We start from the raw sequence: 22,063 nt of genomic DNA, 5'->3' as shown, positions 1-22,063 counted from the left end.
AGCTACATGAAGAACTGATTGCATAAAATGAGAAAAATGAATTAAATGAATGTGTGATTGTCAAAATCCCACTGTCATTACATGACAATGTTCTTGTGACCTAAACTCTGGTGGCACCTCAGATGAATAATAACTTAGGTATAATTGTTGAGCTTATGTGGAACGCAGTCATATAGACATTTCCAATGGTTAGATTTCAAAAATAATACATAGGCTAATTTTAACCTGATATTCCCTCAAAATCAGAAAATATATTCGCATATAAAATCCTGATACTAAATCCGATATATCAAAAGACATGATGTTCTTCATGCAACGTTAAATTTAGACTGCGATGTTATTTGCCAAACCCATTGCCAAATTCTTTAGCAACATGGTACTTTTTTAATGTATTTTAAGTGTAATCAACTTGTTTTTTGGCAATAAACATTTTTTTTTGGCCATCCTCATGGAAATTCAGTCATATCAAGGAATTCCATTTCAAACGTCAATCCGTCGGTTTATGCGTTAAAAGCTTATTGATTGAAATAATGACTAAAAACTGGGGGACGATTATTTAAATTTAAATCTTATGTTTGAAAAAAAAATTCGCTAGTGAAGGAGATGATTTCTACATACCCCGTCCGTTTTCAACAACGAAAAAAATACATCGCTTTTGAGTTATTTACACTACACGGATGTGTATGATTTAGAAAATCGTCCCTTTGACCTACTTGAAATTCTATCCCACTCTAGTCTTACGTAACATGCGCGTCAACAATGTCAAGCAATTAACAGTCTTGAAGCACTTCAGGTTGATTAAATGTCATAGGCAATACAGTTGTTTCCTTCAAGTTCAGCTTGAGTTACAATCCGGCTACAACTACGCGTAACTGGCGTCCCGGCGAGAATTTTCTCTATTCATTGGTTGTGCATCTAGCTAACCACTGTGCAGCGATCGTCTAGAACGCGCAATGAACAGAGAAAACGCTTACCGCGCTGATTGCTTGTGGTAGTGGCCGCACCGTTAGTGTTATAGCCTTGTTAGGTACAAATTAGCTTACCTAACAATATAATTAACGACTGGGTGTGTCCGGCGCGCGGCCAGCGTTTATATAGGAACGAGTAAGTATAATAAGTAGAGAAAGCTTTTATTTATTTTAGTGAAAAAACAGTTTCTTGATACTCTGCGATTATACCTGCAAAACAACTAAGTAAATTTATCTCTATTTGTAATTTTCTCTCAGGTACCTGTTTTCTGTATTACTTACTATTTGTGGTGTATTTATTTGTACGACAACTGTTAATGTATGTATTTGTACAGATTCTTCTAGCGAACCGCTTCCATAATAACAAGATTCAACTCTCTCTACCCTACAAGAAAAACGCGGTAAGTACGATGCAAAGGAGCATGACCGTCTCTGACAAATTGTCTCAGTTCTGTAAAAGGAATTAGGCAGAAGATATCGAGTTAGGTTCAGTTCTCCATCAACTGTGTATACAAATTTGTATTTTTGCAGCAATACGCAGATTAGTGTAATACAACCTCCAAATATTCTTACAGATAGAAATTATTTCAAAAATTTAATTGAACCCAATTTTTGACAAGATCCATTAGAGCTATAATTTTCTACTATTCAATCTTATTTCTAATTCAGCGCAATTTCTCACCGTTAATTGCACAAATTCCCGCAGAATGTAGTTCATAAGTGATTTAGATCTAGTAGAGCATTATAGGGATTTATTTAAACGTCCATAATTTATAAGTTTTACACTTACCATTTCACACATTGACATTTCCCTCATAAATTATCGCTTCAGTGATTCATCATCGTTTTCTATATAAAGCAATTCCTTATCGTATAAATCTTAATTATTATACAACCATTACGGGACGTGTCAGTTCCGTGAAACACGGTCGTCGTTAGGTCCAATAATCGTTGTCCAACATCCACTACGGACAATGATGAATAATGGTATTATTGGCACCAGAAGTCAGCCTTTTAATGGAAATTTCAAGTTTGAACCTTTGTTATTTCTACAGGGTAGGGCAGATAATAAAATGTACTACTCAGTTTGGTTCATTATTTACTCTTGTTTTAATACAAACAATGAAATAACAAAAAAACTTCTTTGATAATTTTATATTTAATTTTAAACACAAAATAGCACTTTTTCCCAGTAATCAGCCACTAAAATATAATAATCGGACTCTGTGTACCCAGTAATCAGCCTAGCCACTTATTAATTAAAAAGAGATCAAAATCAACAATAATGATATGGATAATCAACAAAGTAAATAGGTACCTAATTTGGTACTTCTTCAAATAAACGGAATATAATATAGGTTGATAACAAAAATACTAAGAAATTGAGAAAGAACCTATTCCTTTTTTGAAGGTGATTAAAAATCAAACATAGTCGAGGATTCCATTCGAATCTGGTAAAAATCTGTTTATGCTATAAAACTATAGCTTAAATAAGAATGTCGACTAGGGGAGCAATTTTTAAAAATCACATCACTCGAAAATATCATTCGAAAGTGCTGAAAAAATTATGATGGTTTGAGCAGAAAATTACAGGTCACATTACAGCTTACATTACAGCTTTACAAATTACAGCTCTTATTGATCATATAATCTCGAGGCCGATTTCTTAAATTACATTACTATTGCATAAAAAATTGCGCTGGGTTAGAAATACAAATAGACAGTTCTGATTAATTTTGACAATGCATAGACTTTTAACACTTGTCCCAGTGGTCGACATGCTAATGCCAATAGATGACACCCGGCTGTCACCACTATTGCTGATGACCTAAATTAAAGATGGCACCTACAGAGTCCAGCACTGGACGTTTACCTTATAGCTCTAATTAATTTTGTCCAATGGTCGAGAATTTTATTTGAGCTGTAATTTTGTATGTAAATAAAGATTTTCTCAATGTTTAATGGTATGTTATTACAAGTTTGGCTAGATAGCCGATTCGCACTTATGCTCGCATCACTATTCTTCTTATCGGCTATATCTACACGAGCGATCTCTCAATACCCGTGTCAATAGCCTACTCCGAGACGAAAAACAAAGTTCGTATCGTACCATCCCTCTCACTCTCGTATTAAAAAGTATAAGCGTCAGAGGGACGGAACGACACGAACTTCGATTTTTGAATTTCGTAGTAGCCTTGCTGTGTCCAGCCATCTTCTAATTGGTTTATTGGCTCCGACCGCTGTTGACGCGCGCACTTAGCGCCGTGGGTGCCGTGACAACCTCGTTACCGGCGTCAACAGACACTGCGTCCTATGAAACTCAAAGAAGAGGCAAGCTGGCTACTGGCTGGGGTCATTATTTGAGAAATCTAGTCAAAGTAAAGTCACCTATACATACATTAATGTCTATAATAGCAAAAATATCTGGCACGTTCTACCGGCCCTACAAATATTTTTTTTTTATTCGACTGGGTCTCCTGATGGTAAGAGATCACTACCGCCCATAAACATCTGTAACACTAGAGGTATTGCAGATGCGTTGCCAACCTAGAGGTCTAAGATGGGATACCTCAACTGCCAGTAATTTCACCGGCTGTCTTACTCTCCACGCCGAAGCACAACAGTGCAAGCACTGCCGCTTCACGGCAGGATTAGCGAGCAAGATGGTGGTAGCAATCCGGGCGGACCTTGCACAAGGTCCTACCATCTGCAACAAGTAGAGTCGTGTCAGATACTAGGACTTGTTGATGTATTGTATCTTATATCTACGTTTCTCTTACCGTGCCAATAAGCTAAGTCAAAATGTATACTGACCGGCATAAAATGTGGCCCTCGAATGTATGCAGTAACAGGCAATTTTGTATGTAGGGTGGGCCAATTTTTGTGCCGCTGAGTGTATTTATTAAAGCAGCAAGATCAACAACAAAAAAGTACGAAAAGGCTTGGTCGCTGGGTTTTAAGATAATAAAACAATTAAGATATTAGTTTTAGTTCATGGATTTGGAGCTTTTCATTCATTATTTATGTAGCCTTACCTACTCAAGAGCCTTAACTTCTTACTTATTTTTGGGTGCCCCTTATTTCGCATAACATTAATTGTCCTAATATGAATTCGCATAAATGATTTGGCATAAAATAATTATGCATAACAGCCAACTTGCATAATTATAAAGAAGCATAACACTTTAGCATAATGATGAATCCGCATAACTTAAATAAGCATAAAATTATTAACTATGACTTAAACTCCGTAAAGATTTGCAATTTTGAACATGAAACTACCGTGAGACTCACTCATATTAAATATAATTCAATATAATGAATTCGAATAATTTTATCAAGCGAGTGAATTAGCTTGTTCAGGGCAAAACCGACTCGTTTAGGTTAGGTTCAGAAGGCTAAGGCGGGAGGTATTTTTTTGTAATAGCCCAATCATAGATATTCTCACATATCTCAGATCTAATTGAATTGAGTAAATAAAACAATAACCATTTTACTCTTAGTAATAATTTTTCACTTAATGTAATACTCTATATGTATATTGTTTGACAAATTAAATTTTCAATTGCATTAAAATATTTATTTTATGTTTATACTCTTTTATACTCATGCAAAGCAATGTTATGCTAATTAAATTAATGCCAACTTAATGTTATGCTAATCCACATTATGCGTATTCGGTTATGCGAATTAATGTTACGAAAATTAATAATTATGCGAAATAACATTATGCCAATTTCAATTAGAACAATTAATTTATGCGAATTAATATAGACACCCTTATTTTATTTTAAGCTCAATAAATAATTTAAGCATATCTACTAATAATAGCTGTAACTTAGGATATTTATTTTGGTACGTTACGTAACAAACATTTACGTTATTTATACAAGCTATTAGATAACTTACGGGTTCATATTAACATGTCTCTACCCGGATTTACATAAAGTAAGTTGTGACTTCTTTAATGCCGCTTGTAGGTGGAATGAGACTAGTTTTATTTTTAAACTTAATGTTGTAACTTTTTCCAGGGGACAAATTTTGGAGTCCACAACACTCATATATAGATTTATGTGTCTTGTAGGCTAGACGTCCGAGTACTTGTCACGTCCCAGTAGTTGCCGTCTCTATCTTTATGTCATTAGCAATAGCTGAGCTGGAGCTGGATGTCATCTATTGGGCATTAGCATGTCGATTGCTGGGATATTTACCTTAGTTTAAAAAAATTATTTGAGTATGAGAGCTTAGAAATTTATGTTCGTACCACCAAATGGTATATTAGTACTTTGGATACCCAGGTCATACCCCAAAGAAACTAGTAAAATATGTCGAATAAAAAAATTCAAAGTTCGTATCGTACTATCCCTTTTACTCTTCTGTTGAATAGCATGAATTTTTGCGTCAAAGGCATGGCACGATCACGGTACTACGATACGAAGTTTGAAAATTGAAAAAGAAATAGAAATATTTATTCGCTATTCGCACAAAACATAATAAAAATACATTAAAGAAAGAAAAAAAAACAACAATAATGTGAAATCGCGAAGCGGTCCCAGCTCAGCATAGTAAATTGAATCCCATTTATTCTCTATCCCGTGGGAATTTCGAAAAATCCCTTCTTAGTGTACTGTAAGGTATGCCAAATTTCTAGCGTTTAGCTTCCGCGGTTTGGGCTGTGCGTTGATATATCAGTCAGTCAGTCAGTCAGGGCTTTGAATTTTAGATATATAGATTACATTAAAAAATTACTTCGAACTTAACGGTGAAGGAAAACATCGTGAGAAAACCTGCACGCAACGGTGAAAATTTTTATGGTGTGTATGAAGTTCCCATGCGTCCAGAGCGCGCGTGGGAGCTACGACTCAAGCCCTCTCGTTCTGAGAGGAGGCCGATGCCCTGTAGTGGGACGTATATTTACACCGTGTTTTTCAGGGTTCCGTACCCAAAGGGTGTCAACGGAACCCTATTACTGAGACTCCGTTGACTGTCTGTCCGTCCGTCTGTCACAGGGCTCTATCTCTTGAGTCGTAATAGTTAGACACTTGAAATTTTTACAGATTATGCATTACTGTAGCCGCTATAACAACAAAAACTAAAAACAGGCTAAAATAAATATTTAAGGGTGGCTCCCATATAACAAACGTGATGTTTTACCGTTTTTATGCTTGATATTAACAACCGCAACAGGTAGACGCTTGAAATATTCACAGAATCATTAGTTGCCTAATCATTTTGAAAATAAATAGCTAAACTAAAATAAAATAAATATTTAAGGGAGCTCTCCCTAGTACTAATTGTTGATCGAAGGGGCTCCCATACAACAAACTTCTAATGTCTAATAGATACCTAATGGTATGGTATGAACCCTCCGTGCACGAGTCCGACTCGCACTTGGCCATCTTATTTTGATATCCGTTAACTTCGGCAGACGACTCAGTTCATTGATAAGTATGAACTACCTGATAATTAACTGTTTCACGAAATTGAAAAAAAAAAAAAATTATAAAAATCTTTTTTCATTCAAATAATAGCTTCACATTCATTGTTAATTGTTATTGTTGTTGTTTCTTTAAAAATATGGCTCTGTCCATTGGAGGACAATTTTGTCAGTGTCTAGTAGGTTTTGCCGTTGTACGGTAAAAAAATCTAGAAAACGAAATTATGAGAGATAATAATGGTGGATGAACGATAACAGCGCGCATTGTTAATTGTTGAATAGTAAAATAAACAAATTTGACAAGTGACATTGACGTGACACATAGATAGACATAAAAAAAACACATAATTCAACTTTGTGAAAAACACGGACTGGACTTATGGACTTTATGGACTTTGAAAAAAAAACATTAATTAAGGACCTTTACGCTATTTTAATGCTAATAATTAATTATATTAACACTTGATTAAGTAAAAAAGATCAAGTAAGTAAGATCTGACCTGTAGATTGTCCCCTTAAAGGTAACGGATATTAAAAATAAAACGGTGTATAAGCCAAAATAATCATGATGAAAAAGATTATAACGTCACTTCATCGACATAATATAACAAAAGCATGTTATTAAAGTCAGTAATTACTGGCTTTAGGTACAACTGCATAGGTACATTCATTCACGGTAACGCGTGCCGTGGTTCTTATTACATTACATTAATGTCTAATTTTGACAAAATCACGCGTCTTCGTGGATGGCACTAGGTATACCTACCTGCTCTGAATTTCCTTGAAGTTAACTACTAGTTGAATGAGAACTTGAGCCTATGACCTCGTCCAGAAAATTAAAAACCACACACGGCTTCTTACTCTAGATATCTCGTAAATTAGACATGAATCACTAAAAATGTAGGTATCAAATTATTAGCTTCGTTCGGCATTTTTTTATTGGTTTCGGTGAATGAATGACGCAGACGCAGACACGCGGGTTCATCTAAATGTGATCTAAACAATCTGTGTAGGTCGTACGTAGGTAAAGCGAATGACAACAAACTCTAAGGAAAAATAAAGAAAAGGAAGTAACATTTTAACATATACCTACAATGTGTTGAACAATGTTTTGCTATCGTATTTTGTCGAAAAGTTCGTATTTAAACATCTTGCTATCTCAACTGCTTTACTAAAGTTTACTGGAGCTAATAATAATAAAATTGAGAAAGCGATTAACCTTAGCTTCAAATAGCGAACCTCCTGTTTGAAAAATAAAGTTGTGTTACTTAAATACTTATGATGTAGGTATAGATATTATAATTTTGCGAACCGGTGGTAGTTTTTTTTTTGACATTCATAAGTGCTTGTTATAGCCTAAATTGAATAAAGATATATAATTCCCGTGAACTCAGAATCTTGAAATTTGATACGAAGCAACGTCTTATAGCACAAATAAAGGAAAAATTGCGAAAAGCATACATTTTTAGTAACATCATGTTATCAAAATAATTGTACGGAACCCTCGGTTTTTTTTTCAGTTGTTGACAATAAATGATTCTTATTCTTTGACAATAGGCTACAGTGTCCTAAAGACATCTTATTAGTCCATCAGTTACATCATCAGAAAGTAAGTATTGGACACGTATATAGATTTTTGGCACTTAAAGATCCGGCCCTATTTTGTAATTTCATGGAAAACAAAGGCATTGCTTGTGTCCATTACCATAACCTATATAAGAACCATCGCTAGAAAACCTGCTTTCAAATAAAAAAATGCATTCAAATCGGTCCACCCGTTTAAGAGCTACGATGCCACAGATCTGATCAGTCTGTATGTCTGTGTCTACAATGATACAGACACAGACATACAGACACACATAACGGTCAAACTTATAACACCCCTCTTTTTGGGTCGGGGGTTAAAATAGTCAATCATTTGTAACACTACACAATTCGATGGAACTATAAAACAAATCCGAAGATGCTTACGTCTAAGATAAAAATAATATTTTATTGACTATCCGGAAACCGTAGCTTTCACAAAAAGTGCGTTCGATACTAAAATGTTCAATTTTATGAACTCGATCGATCGTAAAACGGTGCAGTCGTAAATAAACTTCGGTAGGCGTAAATCAATTCATCAAAAGATTCGATCCCTGATATACCACCTAGACACATAAAGTCCTGTTTGATTAGCTAAATATTGATTTTGCATCGCCACGACGGGCTACCAGACACCATCATTTTAATTGTTCCATAAACGTTACAAATTTAAACAAGAGCTGTTGTGTTATTTATCGAATATGCAACAAAAAATTATAAATACAAGTACTTTTGAACGAATCCGAACTACGTAATACTGCAAAATACATATCTTATTAACATAGTTATCAAGTCAAAGAAAATTTATTTTCTTATAATAAATTAAATATTTAGATAGATAGAAAGATAGAATCTTTATTTAAAACAGCATACTTACTTATGATTATTACTTGGTAATATTTATATAACAGGATTAAAAAAGTTTATACCAAATATGCGTAAATAAGTCATGGCGAAATCAAACATTTATCAAATGAAGTATCTGTGTACTTGAATAAAGATGAAATTTGTGAAATTGCTCTATTAGTTTAAAGAAAAATAATGTGTTCTGATAATAAAATCCTTTGATTATATACATAAATCCTATTGCGTAATACCCCATTATAGCGAAGAAAAATAATTTTATTTTTAATGATCTCTCTATCGATACTTTCGATAATTCAGTCAACGTCGAGGTTGAAAAAGACTGTCGGTTGGCCGTTGTTTGGAAGCTATGATTTTTCTCAACATTTTTCAGTAGGTATCATTTTTGACTTACGTACGAAAGTACCTTGAACAAAGACGGAGGCGCTACTATTTATAAGTGAGATAAAGATTACCATGCTGTAATCACCTGTTGATAATATTATTCAAACAAACACGTGGAGCATGTTTGAGGAGCTCATTCGTTGATATGATATTGAATACCGCTATCGGCCTTTGACATCTGAATTATAGTGAAAGTGAAAAGGAGATACGTCAGATTACTGAGGAATAACAAACGGCAATGTTAATAACACCTAAGGTAATGTTATGTTATGGTAATGAAGCTCCAGGGAATCGGCAACGTGCATCGTGCAGCCTGCTTAGGTTTTTACCGTGATAGCTAGACAATTGAAATTTTCACAGATTACGAGTATGTATGTCCGTTGCCGCTATAATAACAAATAATTACTTACTAAAAAACAGAATAAAATAAATGTTTAAGGGGGCTCCCATACAACGAACGCGATTTTTTTGCTACTATCTAATGTTGTATAGATAATAAATAAATAAATAAATAAAAAGTATAAAGCATCATTGTATTGTGTAAATGCTCCAGTGCTCGACGCCCAATAGGTAGGTGGGCCAATCAACTATTTTACGGACACATTAGGCGTCTCCTGCGTTACCAAAATTGTCTCTAGCGTTACCAAAAAATCGTACTTCCAAAAATGTATTTCATGGTTTAATAGCTTAAACTTACGTAGGATGGCATGTATTCATGTACACCATCTATTAAATTACAGAAAAAACATGTTTACTGAAGTACAAAAATCTGCAATTGTTTGAAAAATGTTGCGGACATATTAGTGTCGGTAAAAAAGTTGATTGGCCCAGGTACATAGATGACACCCTATCTAATGTCACTTCTATTGCCTTGCCAACGACATAAGATCAAAGATGACACCTACTGGGACAGGACAGTGCACTCGTACGTTTAAGTTATCAAAGTCAAATCGCTACTTTATAGCCGAAACTCTAATCTAATACCTTATTATTATTTTATAACTTATAACTGTCGATAGTAGTTTTTAAAATGAATAAAAATTAAAGACTTTTTCAATTGAATGTTGCATGTTTTGACAGTTTTCATGCATATTTGAAGCTTTATAAGTTACATTATAATCCGGTTGGTACCTACTGATTAATATTCACTGAATGATCTAATATTACATGTTTTATGACATGAGGAGACAATTTGGCGCCTTTACGACATCGGAAGCCGTATATGAAACGAATGAGCGTTCGATTGATTCCTAATAAGAGATGCTACAATTCGCCACCCGTCGAGTGCTAAGAAGCTGACGAGAACGACTGTAGCGTACTTACAGCTTGCCCATAAAGAGTAGAAATTAAAAAGTGGCAACACTGTGGTGTCATCCCTTTCAATCCAGGGAGCAAAAAAGGGAGGACACTACAGTGTTTCCACTTTTTAATTTCTACTCTTTATGGGCGAGCTGTACTTAGTGTATGCGTATATAATATAGTAATTACTTAATTTTTTCGCAATGGCTATGGATTTCGGGCGTGTCCGACACGCTTTTGGCCGGTTTTTTAAATTTTTAATACTAATGTATATGCAGCAGCATCAGCGGAACAGCTCAAACGGCGCAAATATAGAGCCCTTGGGAAGGCTATATATTTGCACCGTTTGGTGTTGAGACCCTAGGGCCGTGGGGGCCAGGCGCACGCGATCACGCGATATCGCGAAAGAGATATCCGTGCACCTCATTGATGTTTTAGGTGACCAGAAGGCTGGCAGCTATTTCGGGCAAAGGATTAGCCTTGCAATACAACGCGGGAATGCTGCCAGCCTTCTGGGCACAATGAACAGCGACAGTGACTATGGAGGGATTTTTTATTTAAAGGTTAGGCTAGGTTATATTTTTTTTGTACATAGTCATATTTTTAAATGTTTATTGTATTGTGTTTGATTCTTTATTGTTATAAATAAAAATCATGACCTAAGCCAGGTCGGACGGACATCTTTCTTTCTTTATTCGTTGCTAAGTACATACAAAACTGCTGGTACAGTACCGCTACGAGACCGCTACAGTTATGCTAATTAGGAACTATTTGTAACTGCGGACATACACATACACACGCGTTTCGGACGCCTAACCAAGGGTTCGTGGCTGTCACTTAAAAAACTCTACCTAAGGCTAAGCAGAAGCAGGCTAAGAAGTAAATACAGACAGATTTATTGTTGCATGTTGCACACCATAAACGTAGCCTAGTTCAGATATACCTGTGCACACTGTGCATTAAGATGTAAATAGACACACAACTAAAGATGTAAATACAACATCGACATCTATGTACCTAGACTGCATGTTTCATACATCAAAACGGCGCGCAAAATTGGTTCACAGCGCGGTTTTGTGAACCTCGTCGGGTGGCAGGCAAGGGTCGCTAACTGCAAAAAAAGATTGGTGCAATATTAACCTTACGATGCTATGCATAAGTTTGATTATCTCTCTTGACTTTAAGTGGTAGCTGGTGACTTTTGCTTTCGCCCGCTGGTCGCCCGACGGTTTCAAAGTTTGTTGACATCCGTGACGGAGTTGTGTCAAAGTAATATTGATGATTGATGCGCTGCACGTTTTGTTCCAAACAGCCAGTCCGTAAGGTACATAGATGTCAATGCAATACAATGTTGCTCGGCGTCGTTTCATCAAAATTTAAAATACAAACTGAAATAAAGATGCACAGAAAAAAACAGAAAAATAAGACCATCACTGGGAATCATCTTATTTTTCTGTTTTTTTCTGTGCATTTTTATTTCAGTTTGTATTTTCAATTTAGGTTTTAGGGGATGACCGTAAAAGTAAACATTTGGAATTGAAATAAAAAATACAAAAAGATTCCAAAAAACCAATCTTAAGTCGTTTCATCAATTTGACAGAGACATTACTAACTAATGATGATGACGGCCGTTCAGAATGAATCAAGAATATAAACTATTAAATTCTAATCGTGCAATGCGAGTTGCGAATATTAATATGTGATACCGTGCCAATTCTCAGTCACCTTTTAGTAACTGAAGGCCTAAGGGGCCTGGGGATAATTTTTTCAAATTATCGCTTGACGAAAGTGGTAAAAAATACACTTTTTGTAGTACGAGTATAGCAATACATAAAAACAATAAGCAAGCAATATATCTTATAGCTATAGGGATGGATTATTTGCAGTAGTTCCTTTGGCAGTACAAAAAAGGAGAATTATTAGTATTAAAAGAAAGGCAGTAAAAGAACTACTGCGAGTCATTCCAGGTTCCCAAACTTATTTCGTCTAACGACCACTTTGAAAATCAGTTATTTTGTAGCAACCCCCATTTTTTTTTCACCTTAAAAACCTGAATAACATACTAGTCTCGCCTGGATTTTTTCTGGGCCCATTAACGCCCCACTCTAGGCCCCCGGCGCCCACAAGGGAGCGTTATCGCCCACTGGGGAAGACTGCTCTAAAGCTAACCTTGTCAACACCCTGAAATTTAATTTGAACTTTATTTCGAAAATACAAACTGAAACACAGATGCACAGAAAAACCAGACGAAGAGAATCATCAAGATGCATTACATTGCGGCACTCAATTGACCACTTTAATTCTCACTTGAACTCTCGTAATGTATGTACTTGAACAACATGCGCGATTATTCTCGCAGGTCTAAACTGGGCTGAGCCTGCATTTCCACCAGAGATTGGTGAGGATGTGAGGATGAATTGCGAGCAATGCGTTTATCATGAACCAATAGAAATCTTTCATTTGCCTATCCTCGCTCCGCTGAGCTGTTTCCACTAGAGCTGCGCTGAGAGAGGATAGGTAAATGAAGCGTTTCTATTGGTTCATGACAAACACATTCCTCTCATCGCATCCTTGAACATCCCTGGTGTAAACGCAACCTTAACAGAATCCCAAAAGTAAGCACGATTAATTAACAATTCGTTTGACTAATAACCGCTTATAGTGTTGGCGGTAGGCTCTAATTGACCCTTATTGACCTGGGTTACGCCACTCCACTCAGTTCTGTGCCCTTAGCGTAAGTTTTCGGTTACAATCTGAATTTGTATGAAAACACGAATGTGCATACAGATTGAGATTTTAACGCGAACGCGATCGAGACGTATTCTGTAACCGAAAACTTACACTAAGGGTACTGGTCATAGTATAAACAGTTTGTAAGTATTCAGGTGTTGCCCTAATTGTTTTAATAACTCCGCGGTTTATACAACGTGCAGCATTATCGGGCGGCAGCTTTGGCTGTTATCATTGAGTTATGGTGGCGCTGTGGTAATCCGTCAGTCACGGACGTCGACGGTCTAACAAGGGACGTCACGGAACGCTAACGTTACTGCGTCTTAGATTATTTATATCATATTTATTATAAAATTAGGGTGAAACCGGATGAATCGGATTTTTGTTGTAAATGTCCGATTAGTGCATGTTGGATTCGCGTTGGGAGTTTTTTTTATAGCATTTATATGAAAACAAAGTCGTTTTTAAATAAAGATCTGATTCAGTTTCATTTCATTTTACCTACGCTAGAATCACAGGTTCTCGCATTTTTTCTTCTACTTTTTAGGGTTCCGTAGCCAAAATGGCAAAAACGGAACTCTGTGTCTGTCTGTCTGTCTGTCCGTCCGCGGCTTTGCTCAGGGACTATCAATGCTAGAAAGCTGTAATTTTGCACGAATATATATGTAAACTATGCCGACAAAATGGTACAATAAAAAATTCAAGATTTTTTGTTTCTAATCACATCTTGTAATGTGGGGTATCGTTGGATAGATCTTTTAAAACAATTAGGGGGTTGCTAAAACGATTTTTCGATTCAGTGATATGTTTGCTAAATATTCAACTTTAAAGTGCACATTTTCATTAAAATCGAGCGTCCCCCTCCCCCTCTAAAATTTAAACCGGTGGGTGGAAAAATTTGAAAAAATTAAGGATGGTAGTATAAGTATATTAAACTTACAAGGAAAACTATAACGGTTAAGTTTCCTTGAGAATTATTAGTAGTTTAAGAGTAAATAGCAGCCTAAGGTATAAAATATACCAGAACTTGGAATATTCCGTACAAAATACGAAATCCTTAGAAAAATATTACTTATATTTTTCGGAATGGCTACGGAACTCTATTTCGGGCGTGTCCGACACGCTCTTGGCCGGTGTTTTATCTACTTCATTCTCATTCGTCCTGTACCTATTGCCACAGATATAAATTACACTAGATTACGCAACTGCATCTACTTAATTCGCGTGTCCGAACCCCGACCAAACTTCGGGGTGGGCCCCATACAAAGACTGACCGCTAACTGACTAATCATGACTAGTGACTGACTCGATCCCCACGGCGCGGGAGGGCGGCGCATTTGAATCGATTTCTATTTTTCGATATTTCGTTTTTATTTATCTGTGTGTAACCCTTTGGCAAATCCTATAATTCTATATGCCCATGGGAAGTATAATATTATGTACCAAATTCAGCGGCTACCTTAGGGGGTGGCGAACAGAGCAAAGGGTCTCGCAAAGACCTGCCGCCCGGAGCCTCGCAATGGGTAAGGCCGCCGCTGCCATAGGTTTTGATTTCCACTGTTTTATATGAAAACTAGCTGTTGCCCGCAGCTTCGCCCCCGTTGTAATTTTTATAAATTTTCTTCGATAAAAACCTTCTCCTGACAATAATGAACACAACAAAAAAAGAATTAGTGAAATCGGTCCAGCCGTTCCCGAGTTTTGCTCTTAGCAACACATTTTACGATTCATTTTTATTTATTCGTTTTCTGGATTAGACATAAATTGCTTACATTTCGTTATTACTGTAGAGACAGATAAGATAGAGATAAGTACAAACCAAACACGAAAAAGGAACCCTTGAAACTCTTAATCACTTTGCAGATCCCGAAATTTTGACCCCTTTATTCAAAGGAGCACTTAGTACCTATTTAATTTGGGTAAAAAATATTGAGATTAAGAAAAATAACAAGTTTTTCTGTTTCAGCAAGATATATTTTGGATCCACGATCCGTTGTTTAATGTTTGAGTGTAAGTAACTAAAAGTTTTTCTCAAATTTAGGTACAAAGGAACTAAAATAATTTCCTTGCTCACCCGCGACCTTACGATAGCTAAGCTTATGCAAAATATGCGTGTTCATGCAGTTCCTCCACCTCCACACTGTAAGAACACACACAAATCACACAGAGTCTAACAACTGGTAGCATGGTGTACGGTTGTGTCACTCTGAAGATGAGCTCTGTTTGAGTTCGAAACGCGTCAGTGTAGTGTGGTGGTGGTGATAGATGGGTTTGTGTGATTTGTGTGTGTTCTTACAGTGTGGAGGTGGAGGAACTGCATGAACACGCATATTTTGCATAAGCTTAGCTATCGTAAGGTCGCGGGTGAGCAAGGAAATTATTTTAGTTCATTGATATGGACCTCCGCAAAGTAACGCCTGATTCAATAAATTATTTAGGTACAAAGGGTTTTATGCAGCTCACCAAATATCGTATACTAGTAGTAAACAATACCGTACTCGTATTTGACTATTTTGTATATCATATATTTATTTTGTAAATCAAAGCTTGACCAGTGTTATCGAACGGAAAGAATTTTAATATACCTTCACTTAAAGTAACAGAGTTTTGAAAAATTTGAAATTCAAGATTAGAGATAAAAGGCTTACTTACTGCATAGAGAAAAGGTTTCATAAAGAGACATATATAAAGTTTTTGCAACATTTTTTTCCTCGCTGAATACTCGTATTGTCTGTGTATCTATATTTTCTAAATTATATTCAGGATCGACTAATTCAGGAGTTGTCAAATATCGTGTTACTGTTACTGCAGCCTTTCAGCTGTAAAACAACAAGATGCATTTATGTAGACTACAGTTTAACAAACGAGAATCTATCCGTCCACGTTCTTCTTTTATGATCATACTAACAGATCATACATAACTATGATAAATGACGTCTTCATTCATAATAAGTAGGTAGGTAACAGAGTTATCGCTTATCTATATAAAAAAGCGGGCAAGTGCGAGTCAGACTCACGCACCGAGGGTTCCGTACAAATTTCTAGGTATCTATGAATATCCAGTGCTAGCAGAGGCCCTCTCCCATGCAATGGTTACTAACATATACAGATAGATATAAAAAAATGTTATTATCATAATTTTTTCTTTGTTTGTGCTAGAAGAGCTTTACTTTATACCAAATTAAAAACCTAAGTATTTAAGTAATATTTATTTCAGCTTGATACCTCCACGCGTTCCTTATAAAAAGAATCGTGACAGATGGACAACATGAAAGATCCTACATTTTTTTTCCTTTCAGCCCTAAAAGTTCAGTTGGACACCGATTTTTAATATCATGTTAGGTAGGTAAGTACTCTTAGATACTAAATACTACTCGAAAGTGGTTAATTTCTGTACCCCTAGTGTAAGTTATCGGTTACAAAATACGTATCGATCGCGTTCGCGTTAAAATCTCAATTTATATGGAAACACGAACAGCGCCTCTAGCGGAACGTTTGCGATGTTCGTGTTTCTATACAAATTGAGATTTTAACGCGAACGCGATCGAGACGTATTTTGTAACCGATAATTATAAGATCAGTCGAACTTACCTAAGTGAAGGCTGATCATAATTATGGGAAGCACCTCGTCCGAAATGATCCAGAAAACTTGTAGTCGTATATTCTTACGCTACTACGTTACCACAATATTTTAAAGTAAATACAGGAAAAAACGCCTCCTCTCTGTCATCCTCGTACGGCTTCCTGTTCCGTCTTTGATCGCCGCCATTCCTTTAAAGCTCTTAATCACAACCATTCAGGGCCTTTATTTTTATTGAATCTGAAATAAACTAAGATATGGGTTAGGGAGGGACTGGATCATTTCGGACGAGGTGCTTCCCATAATTATGATCAGCCTTCACTTAGGTAAGTTCGACTGATCTTATAATTATAGTTCAGCACCTCGTCCTCATGATCCAGAAAACTTGTAGATGTTTAAAGCAAACAGTTGTGATTAGTGAAATATTTAACATTTAATGTTAAAATTTTCAAAGAAACAATTTCTTCTCAAATATAAAACTAAAAATAAGCTACCTTAGCTTAATAAACAATAACAAGAGTATGTCTTGTGTTACTATTAACATAAACTTATAATCTTAAGTGTGAACTACATATAGCTCTCCAGAAAGAAGATGCATCCTGGACCAGTGGTCTGTTGTAATGTTTAGCAAACATATTTGACCCACTGGTCCAGCCTACCATCTCTCTAATAGTTTTGATGTTAACACTCTCTTTGACCGCAAATAAAGTCGCCGCGTGTCGCGTGCTGTGTGCAGAGAAGGTGTTAACATAATCAACACTTTCAATACAGCCAAACAGATTTATTTATTTAGATATTTAAATTTTCGTTAAAATAAAGCAACAATAACACAAGTCGGTTTTTTGTCTTGGCCAAGATATTATATGATCTAGAATACTTTTAATATTCTCATGTTAAAAAATATTATCTAACTTAATCAAGGATAATGTCTGCACTTTGTGTTCTAACAATTGCTAGAAAAGTGACACATTTTTTAGTTTTTAAGTTTAATGTTTCATTAGAGAACACATATAGTATTATTCAGATGTTTAAGTACAATTTTAGGGTTCCATGTTTCAGAGTATTTTGGAACATTGGGTTTAAGTTAAATATCCCTACAAAAAATCTCTATTTTTTTTTTTTTTTTTCTAAACAGTCTAAAATTAGTGAGATACAGATCTATACAGATCAGTTAAGAGAGGTATAAGTCAAGCCTTCTTTAAACTTTAAGGTATTACAAGGTAAGCTATTACATTTTAAATAGATGCATCTAATAGATTAAAGTTGTGTTTGTTACAAAACTTAATCCAATGGTTATACTATATAATAAATGTTGTCTCATCATGCCTTTAGTGGCTGATGCCAACATAATATCCATTGAAGACTTACTTGTGCCTCTCTTAGTGAGTGCTTGCAGGACAATATTGCAGCTTCAATATGAGCTGCTTGTGGAGGGGAGGGTGCACCCTGAAAGGTGATACTAACAATTCCCCTCTACCATAGACTGAAATTATTTGAAACAGGGTTGGGTGGGCCAATCTGGGACAAATACTATGCCTCTGTTCTGATATTTTCAAATAAATATAATATATTACCTATATATATACTTTTTTTTTTTTTTTTTTTATTTGTAAAACAGCATTATAGAAAAAAGGTAGAGAAGGCATAGAAAAAATTGGTTCCATTTTATAGTATAGGTATCACAAGCCCAAGCACCAGGGTCAGGAAACCATGACACAAATTAACACAATTTATTATTTGCTCAACAAGCAAATAGGTGTATTTCTGGTTTTTCAAATATTTTAGTTATTGTTCTGAAGAAAGAGAAAGATAGCTCACACCCAGTCTAAGTTTTTAATTTGTGAGGCTTTGTCTGCAATATTGTTCTCCGATTGTACATCTGAAGCATAAACCAAAAACCCTTTCATCTCACAGAATTGCCAGATCTCTCGAGCAAACCGCATATAAGCGTGGATGTTGTGTGCCTCCAAATTTATTTATATATGCTATTGCAGTAGTATTACTTATTTGCAAAATAATTTCACAGTTGTACAGATCCAATGCAAGAAAATTCAATCCAAATAGGCTGCTAGTAATTCCTAGTGATTAAAATTACCATAATTGAATTCAGGACAACAGGTCCCCAGCCAGAGCCACTAGCATGATAGCATCAGAATATATTTCAAGTTTATAACAAAAACTTTATTTTTAGACAACTACGTTGAATATTATGCTTTCACCAAAAAATCATCATTTATTTGTTAATTAACATCTAGGGTTGCATTGAAATTCTTTCTACTATTAACTAAGGCCAGTGTTTTAAAAGATTCAAGAAATTTAGTATGGAGCCAGGCACATTTTAGGTACTGCTGGGTAAGATGATACCAAAATACCTATGAACTTAGCAAATTCACTAATTTTGCAACTATATTTCTTTATTAATTTAACAACATGGTCATAAATCGAAAAAATTGAAATTCTTTTTCTTTTAGAAAATTAAGTAAGTACTTGTCATATTTCTAAAATTTGGTACAAAACCTAGAAATGTATGTTATGGCAACAAACAACTCATGAAGGATGGTTGCTTAATTAATTGACATTTAGTTATTTTATTTTGACAACTTTCTGCATCATTTATACAGTATGTCATAAAATATATTGCTGTTAATAAGCCTTTGGACCAAAGGCAGTGGATAACCGGTTTCATAAGTTTTGTAAAGGCAACCATGGAGCTGTATTGAGTTGAGACCAAATGGGAGGCACTGGAATTTGTATAACTTTTCTTTGAAAAGAAAATATAACACGCACATTACATATATAACAATGAATTACATATAAGTCAAAGTCAAAATATCTTTATTCAATTTAGGCTATAACAAGCACTTATGAATGTCAAAACAAAAATCTACCACTGGTTCTTATACCGGTTATATAATTCAGATTCATATACCGGCAGTAAGAAGTAGACGTTTTCCAGTCTACTGTTGCTATAAAATAAAGCAATGTTTGTTCATAAATTTGACAGCTCTGTCCTATTATTATCCTCTAATTTAGGTGTTATGGGTTTGTTTAACTGTTTCAAGTATAGGAAACGCTTGTTAGGTGCCATTAGGCTTTATGATAAGAAAAAAAGCTTGTCAAAAATTATTTATTACTATGTAAACATTCTTTGATAGCACCATTATCAAGTATTTAGTTAATTTTATTTGACAAATCAGCACCTTGAAACTGAGAAACTATTGTTTTTCAGAATGGAGGATTGAAACGGGTGGTCACCAAAGACTATGTATTTTATAACCAGAAATTCAGTCTAAAATAACTGAGTCTGTAGTGATTTGCTCCCATCTGTCTAGATAGTATTGGAGTCTACCTGACCTGCCTGGTTGACATTCATTGCCTGCGCTGTGGAGGATGCTTACTGCTAGCCGGACGCTGCTCTTGGGCTGATGTCTCTGGAAGTTGCTCTTGTCCTCGGGCAAGCTGCTGCTGCTGCTGGTGACCGGAGTGGAACTTTGTTACAATTATGTTTTGGTTTATCCTTTGGCCCTGGGCATGGTGGGCTTCAAACTCTGTCAAGACATTTCTTAGCAGACTGGCTATATTATTATTATTATTTTTTTTTTTTTTTTAATTGTAAAATTATTGCCAAACAGGAGACCTTCAATAAGACTGTTGTCCATATCAAATCTTTCACATAATTGTTAAGTCTAGACACAAGGATGTTTCATCAACTCTTGGATAGGTATTTCATAGTGCATGTAGCAAAGTAAGTGTGCTGAACAACTTAGATATTCTAAAATTTTAATAGTGTTTGGAATTTCCTTAATGACATTTGTCATTGCCAGTCCCACACTTAGTTGTCAGCTGTTTCTGTTCTTCAACTATATTGAAATATCGTTTTGAAGCATTGTCCAAGACTTTAGCTTTAGTTTCAACATTCTAGGCGGGGTAATGGACAATTAACCATATTTGCACTGAATGGTGTCCTTTGACAAACCAGTTTACAGGATGTTTTCCCCATCTAATGCAAGCTCATCAGAGAACAGATTTTCAATTTTCGGACCCAAAATTTTCATAACAGACTCGGAGAGAGGTTCACTTCCTCGGGGCACATCTTCCGTTTTCTCACCATAGCTGGCGCCCCCCCCTTTTTGAATTTTTCTAAAGATACTTCTTCCACCATCATCCCAATCTCCCTTAGATCTTCTGGGTCTGTCGCTGTAAATGCAATGAGCATATTTGTCAGCCTTCCAGTATACACAATATATAACGTCCACACGGTAGACCTCTCGTGAATACTCGGGACTATTGTGTATACGTGCATGTGCATAACGTGCCACCGGTAAGCCTCTCGTGAATACTCTCGGCACAGCAAACATGCAATTGTCGTGATAATCACAACAAAATCGGCCACTGGCATGCCTCCCGTGCATGCTCTGGACTCGAAGAAATGCATAAGACATGCTGTGAGTTGCTGATAAACCTCTCGTGAATATTCTGAACTCGAAAAAATCTAACCTCTAATAAGATAGGTATTGACTTAGTGGTATTTCATCGGATGGTGTACAGTTTCTCGATGAATTCTTCAATTTAACCTGTTAGGTATCTGAAAATTTGATAAGGTTGATGGTTGTTTATAAAACTTACGTGCACACTGCACGTGTTTCATCATCATCAGAATCCGAGTTAGACTCCGAAGCATATTGCACCAATTTTCCTAATTTTCTAATTTTAAACAATAAATCTGCTTTTGTGTATATTTTCCTTTTGTTCATTTTGGCTAGTAATTATTCAAAATATATAAAACGAGCGACGAATATGGTAACGCTTTCGCACAAAAAAATACAATGGCGGCGATCAAAGACGGAACAGGAAGCCGTACGAGGATGACAGAGAGGAGGCGTTTTTTCCTGTATTTACTTTAAAATATTGTGGTAACGTAGTAGCGTAAGAATATACGACTACAAGTTTTCTGGATCATGAGGACGAGGTGCTGAACTATAACTTACACTAAGGGCACTGCACAAAACTTACCTACCTGCATACTACTGACAAAAGTCTGTACAGTCGAACAAATTGAATGATAACCCAGGAAAGAACCTTTGTGCTACTAATGTCATGTTTATTTATTTATTTATTATTTTAAGAACACATATAGTCGTACATTAATGAGTATACAGGTAAACCAAAAACAATATAAAGACCTCGAGGTTCATAAATATTCATAGGTACTAAAAG

At 35.7% G+C, this 22,063-nt stretch overlaps 2 protein-coding genes across 2 annotated transcripts in view; both read right to left on the bottom strand.

Moving 5' to 3' along the window:
* The window catches only part of Lgr1 (Leucine-rich repeat-containing G protein-coupled receptor 1), a 52,145-nt gene that overhangs the window by 29,177 nt on the left and 905 nt on the right, over positions 1-22,063 (bottom strand). The window lies entirely within an intron of this gene.
* On the bottom strand, positions 16,858-21,826 carry LOC141436927 (uncharacterized). The gene is made up of 2 exons (XM_074100058.1): positions 21,473-21,826; positions 16,858-20,317 (listed from the first exon to the last, which is right to left on the bottom strand). The coding sequence occupies exons 1-2, from the start codon at positions 21,598-21,600 to the stop codon at positions 20,131-20,133; spliced, it is 315 nt and encodes a 104-aa protein (XP_073956159.1). The 5' UTR covers positions 21,601-21,826; the 3' UTR covers positions 16,858-20,130.

Source organism: Choristoneura fumiferana, chromosome 17 (genome assembly GCF_025370935.1).
Source record: "Choristoneura fumiferana chromosome 17, NRCan_CFum_1, whole genome shotgun sequence".
Lineage (NCBI taxonomy): Eukaryota > Metazoa > Arthropoda > Insecta > Lepidoptera > Tortricidae > Choristoneura > Choristoneura fumiferana.
The sequence above is the reverse complement of the archived record's forward strand: the minus strand, read 5'-3'. Positions and strand labels throughout refer to the sequence as shown.

Bases quoted from the DNA above. Each gene is read 5' to 3' on its own strand.
- LOC141436927 (XM_074100058.1), bottom strand. From the start codon at position 21,600: ATGAACAAAAGGAAAATATACACAAAAGCAGATTTATTGTTTAAAATT. The intron at 20,318-21,472 runs GTAAGTTTTATA...TCCGGTCACCAG, and splicing joins GAAACACGTGCAGTGTGCAC to CAGCAGCAGCAGCTTGCCCG.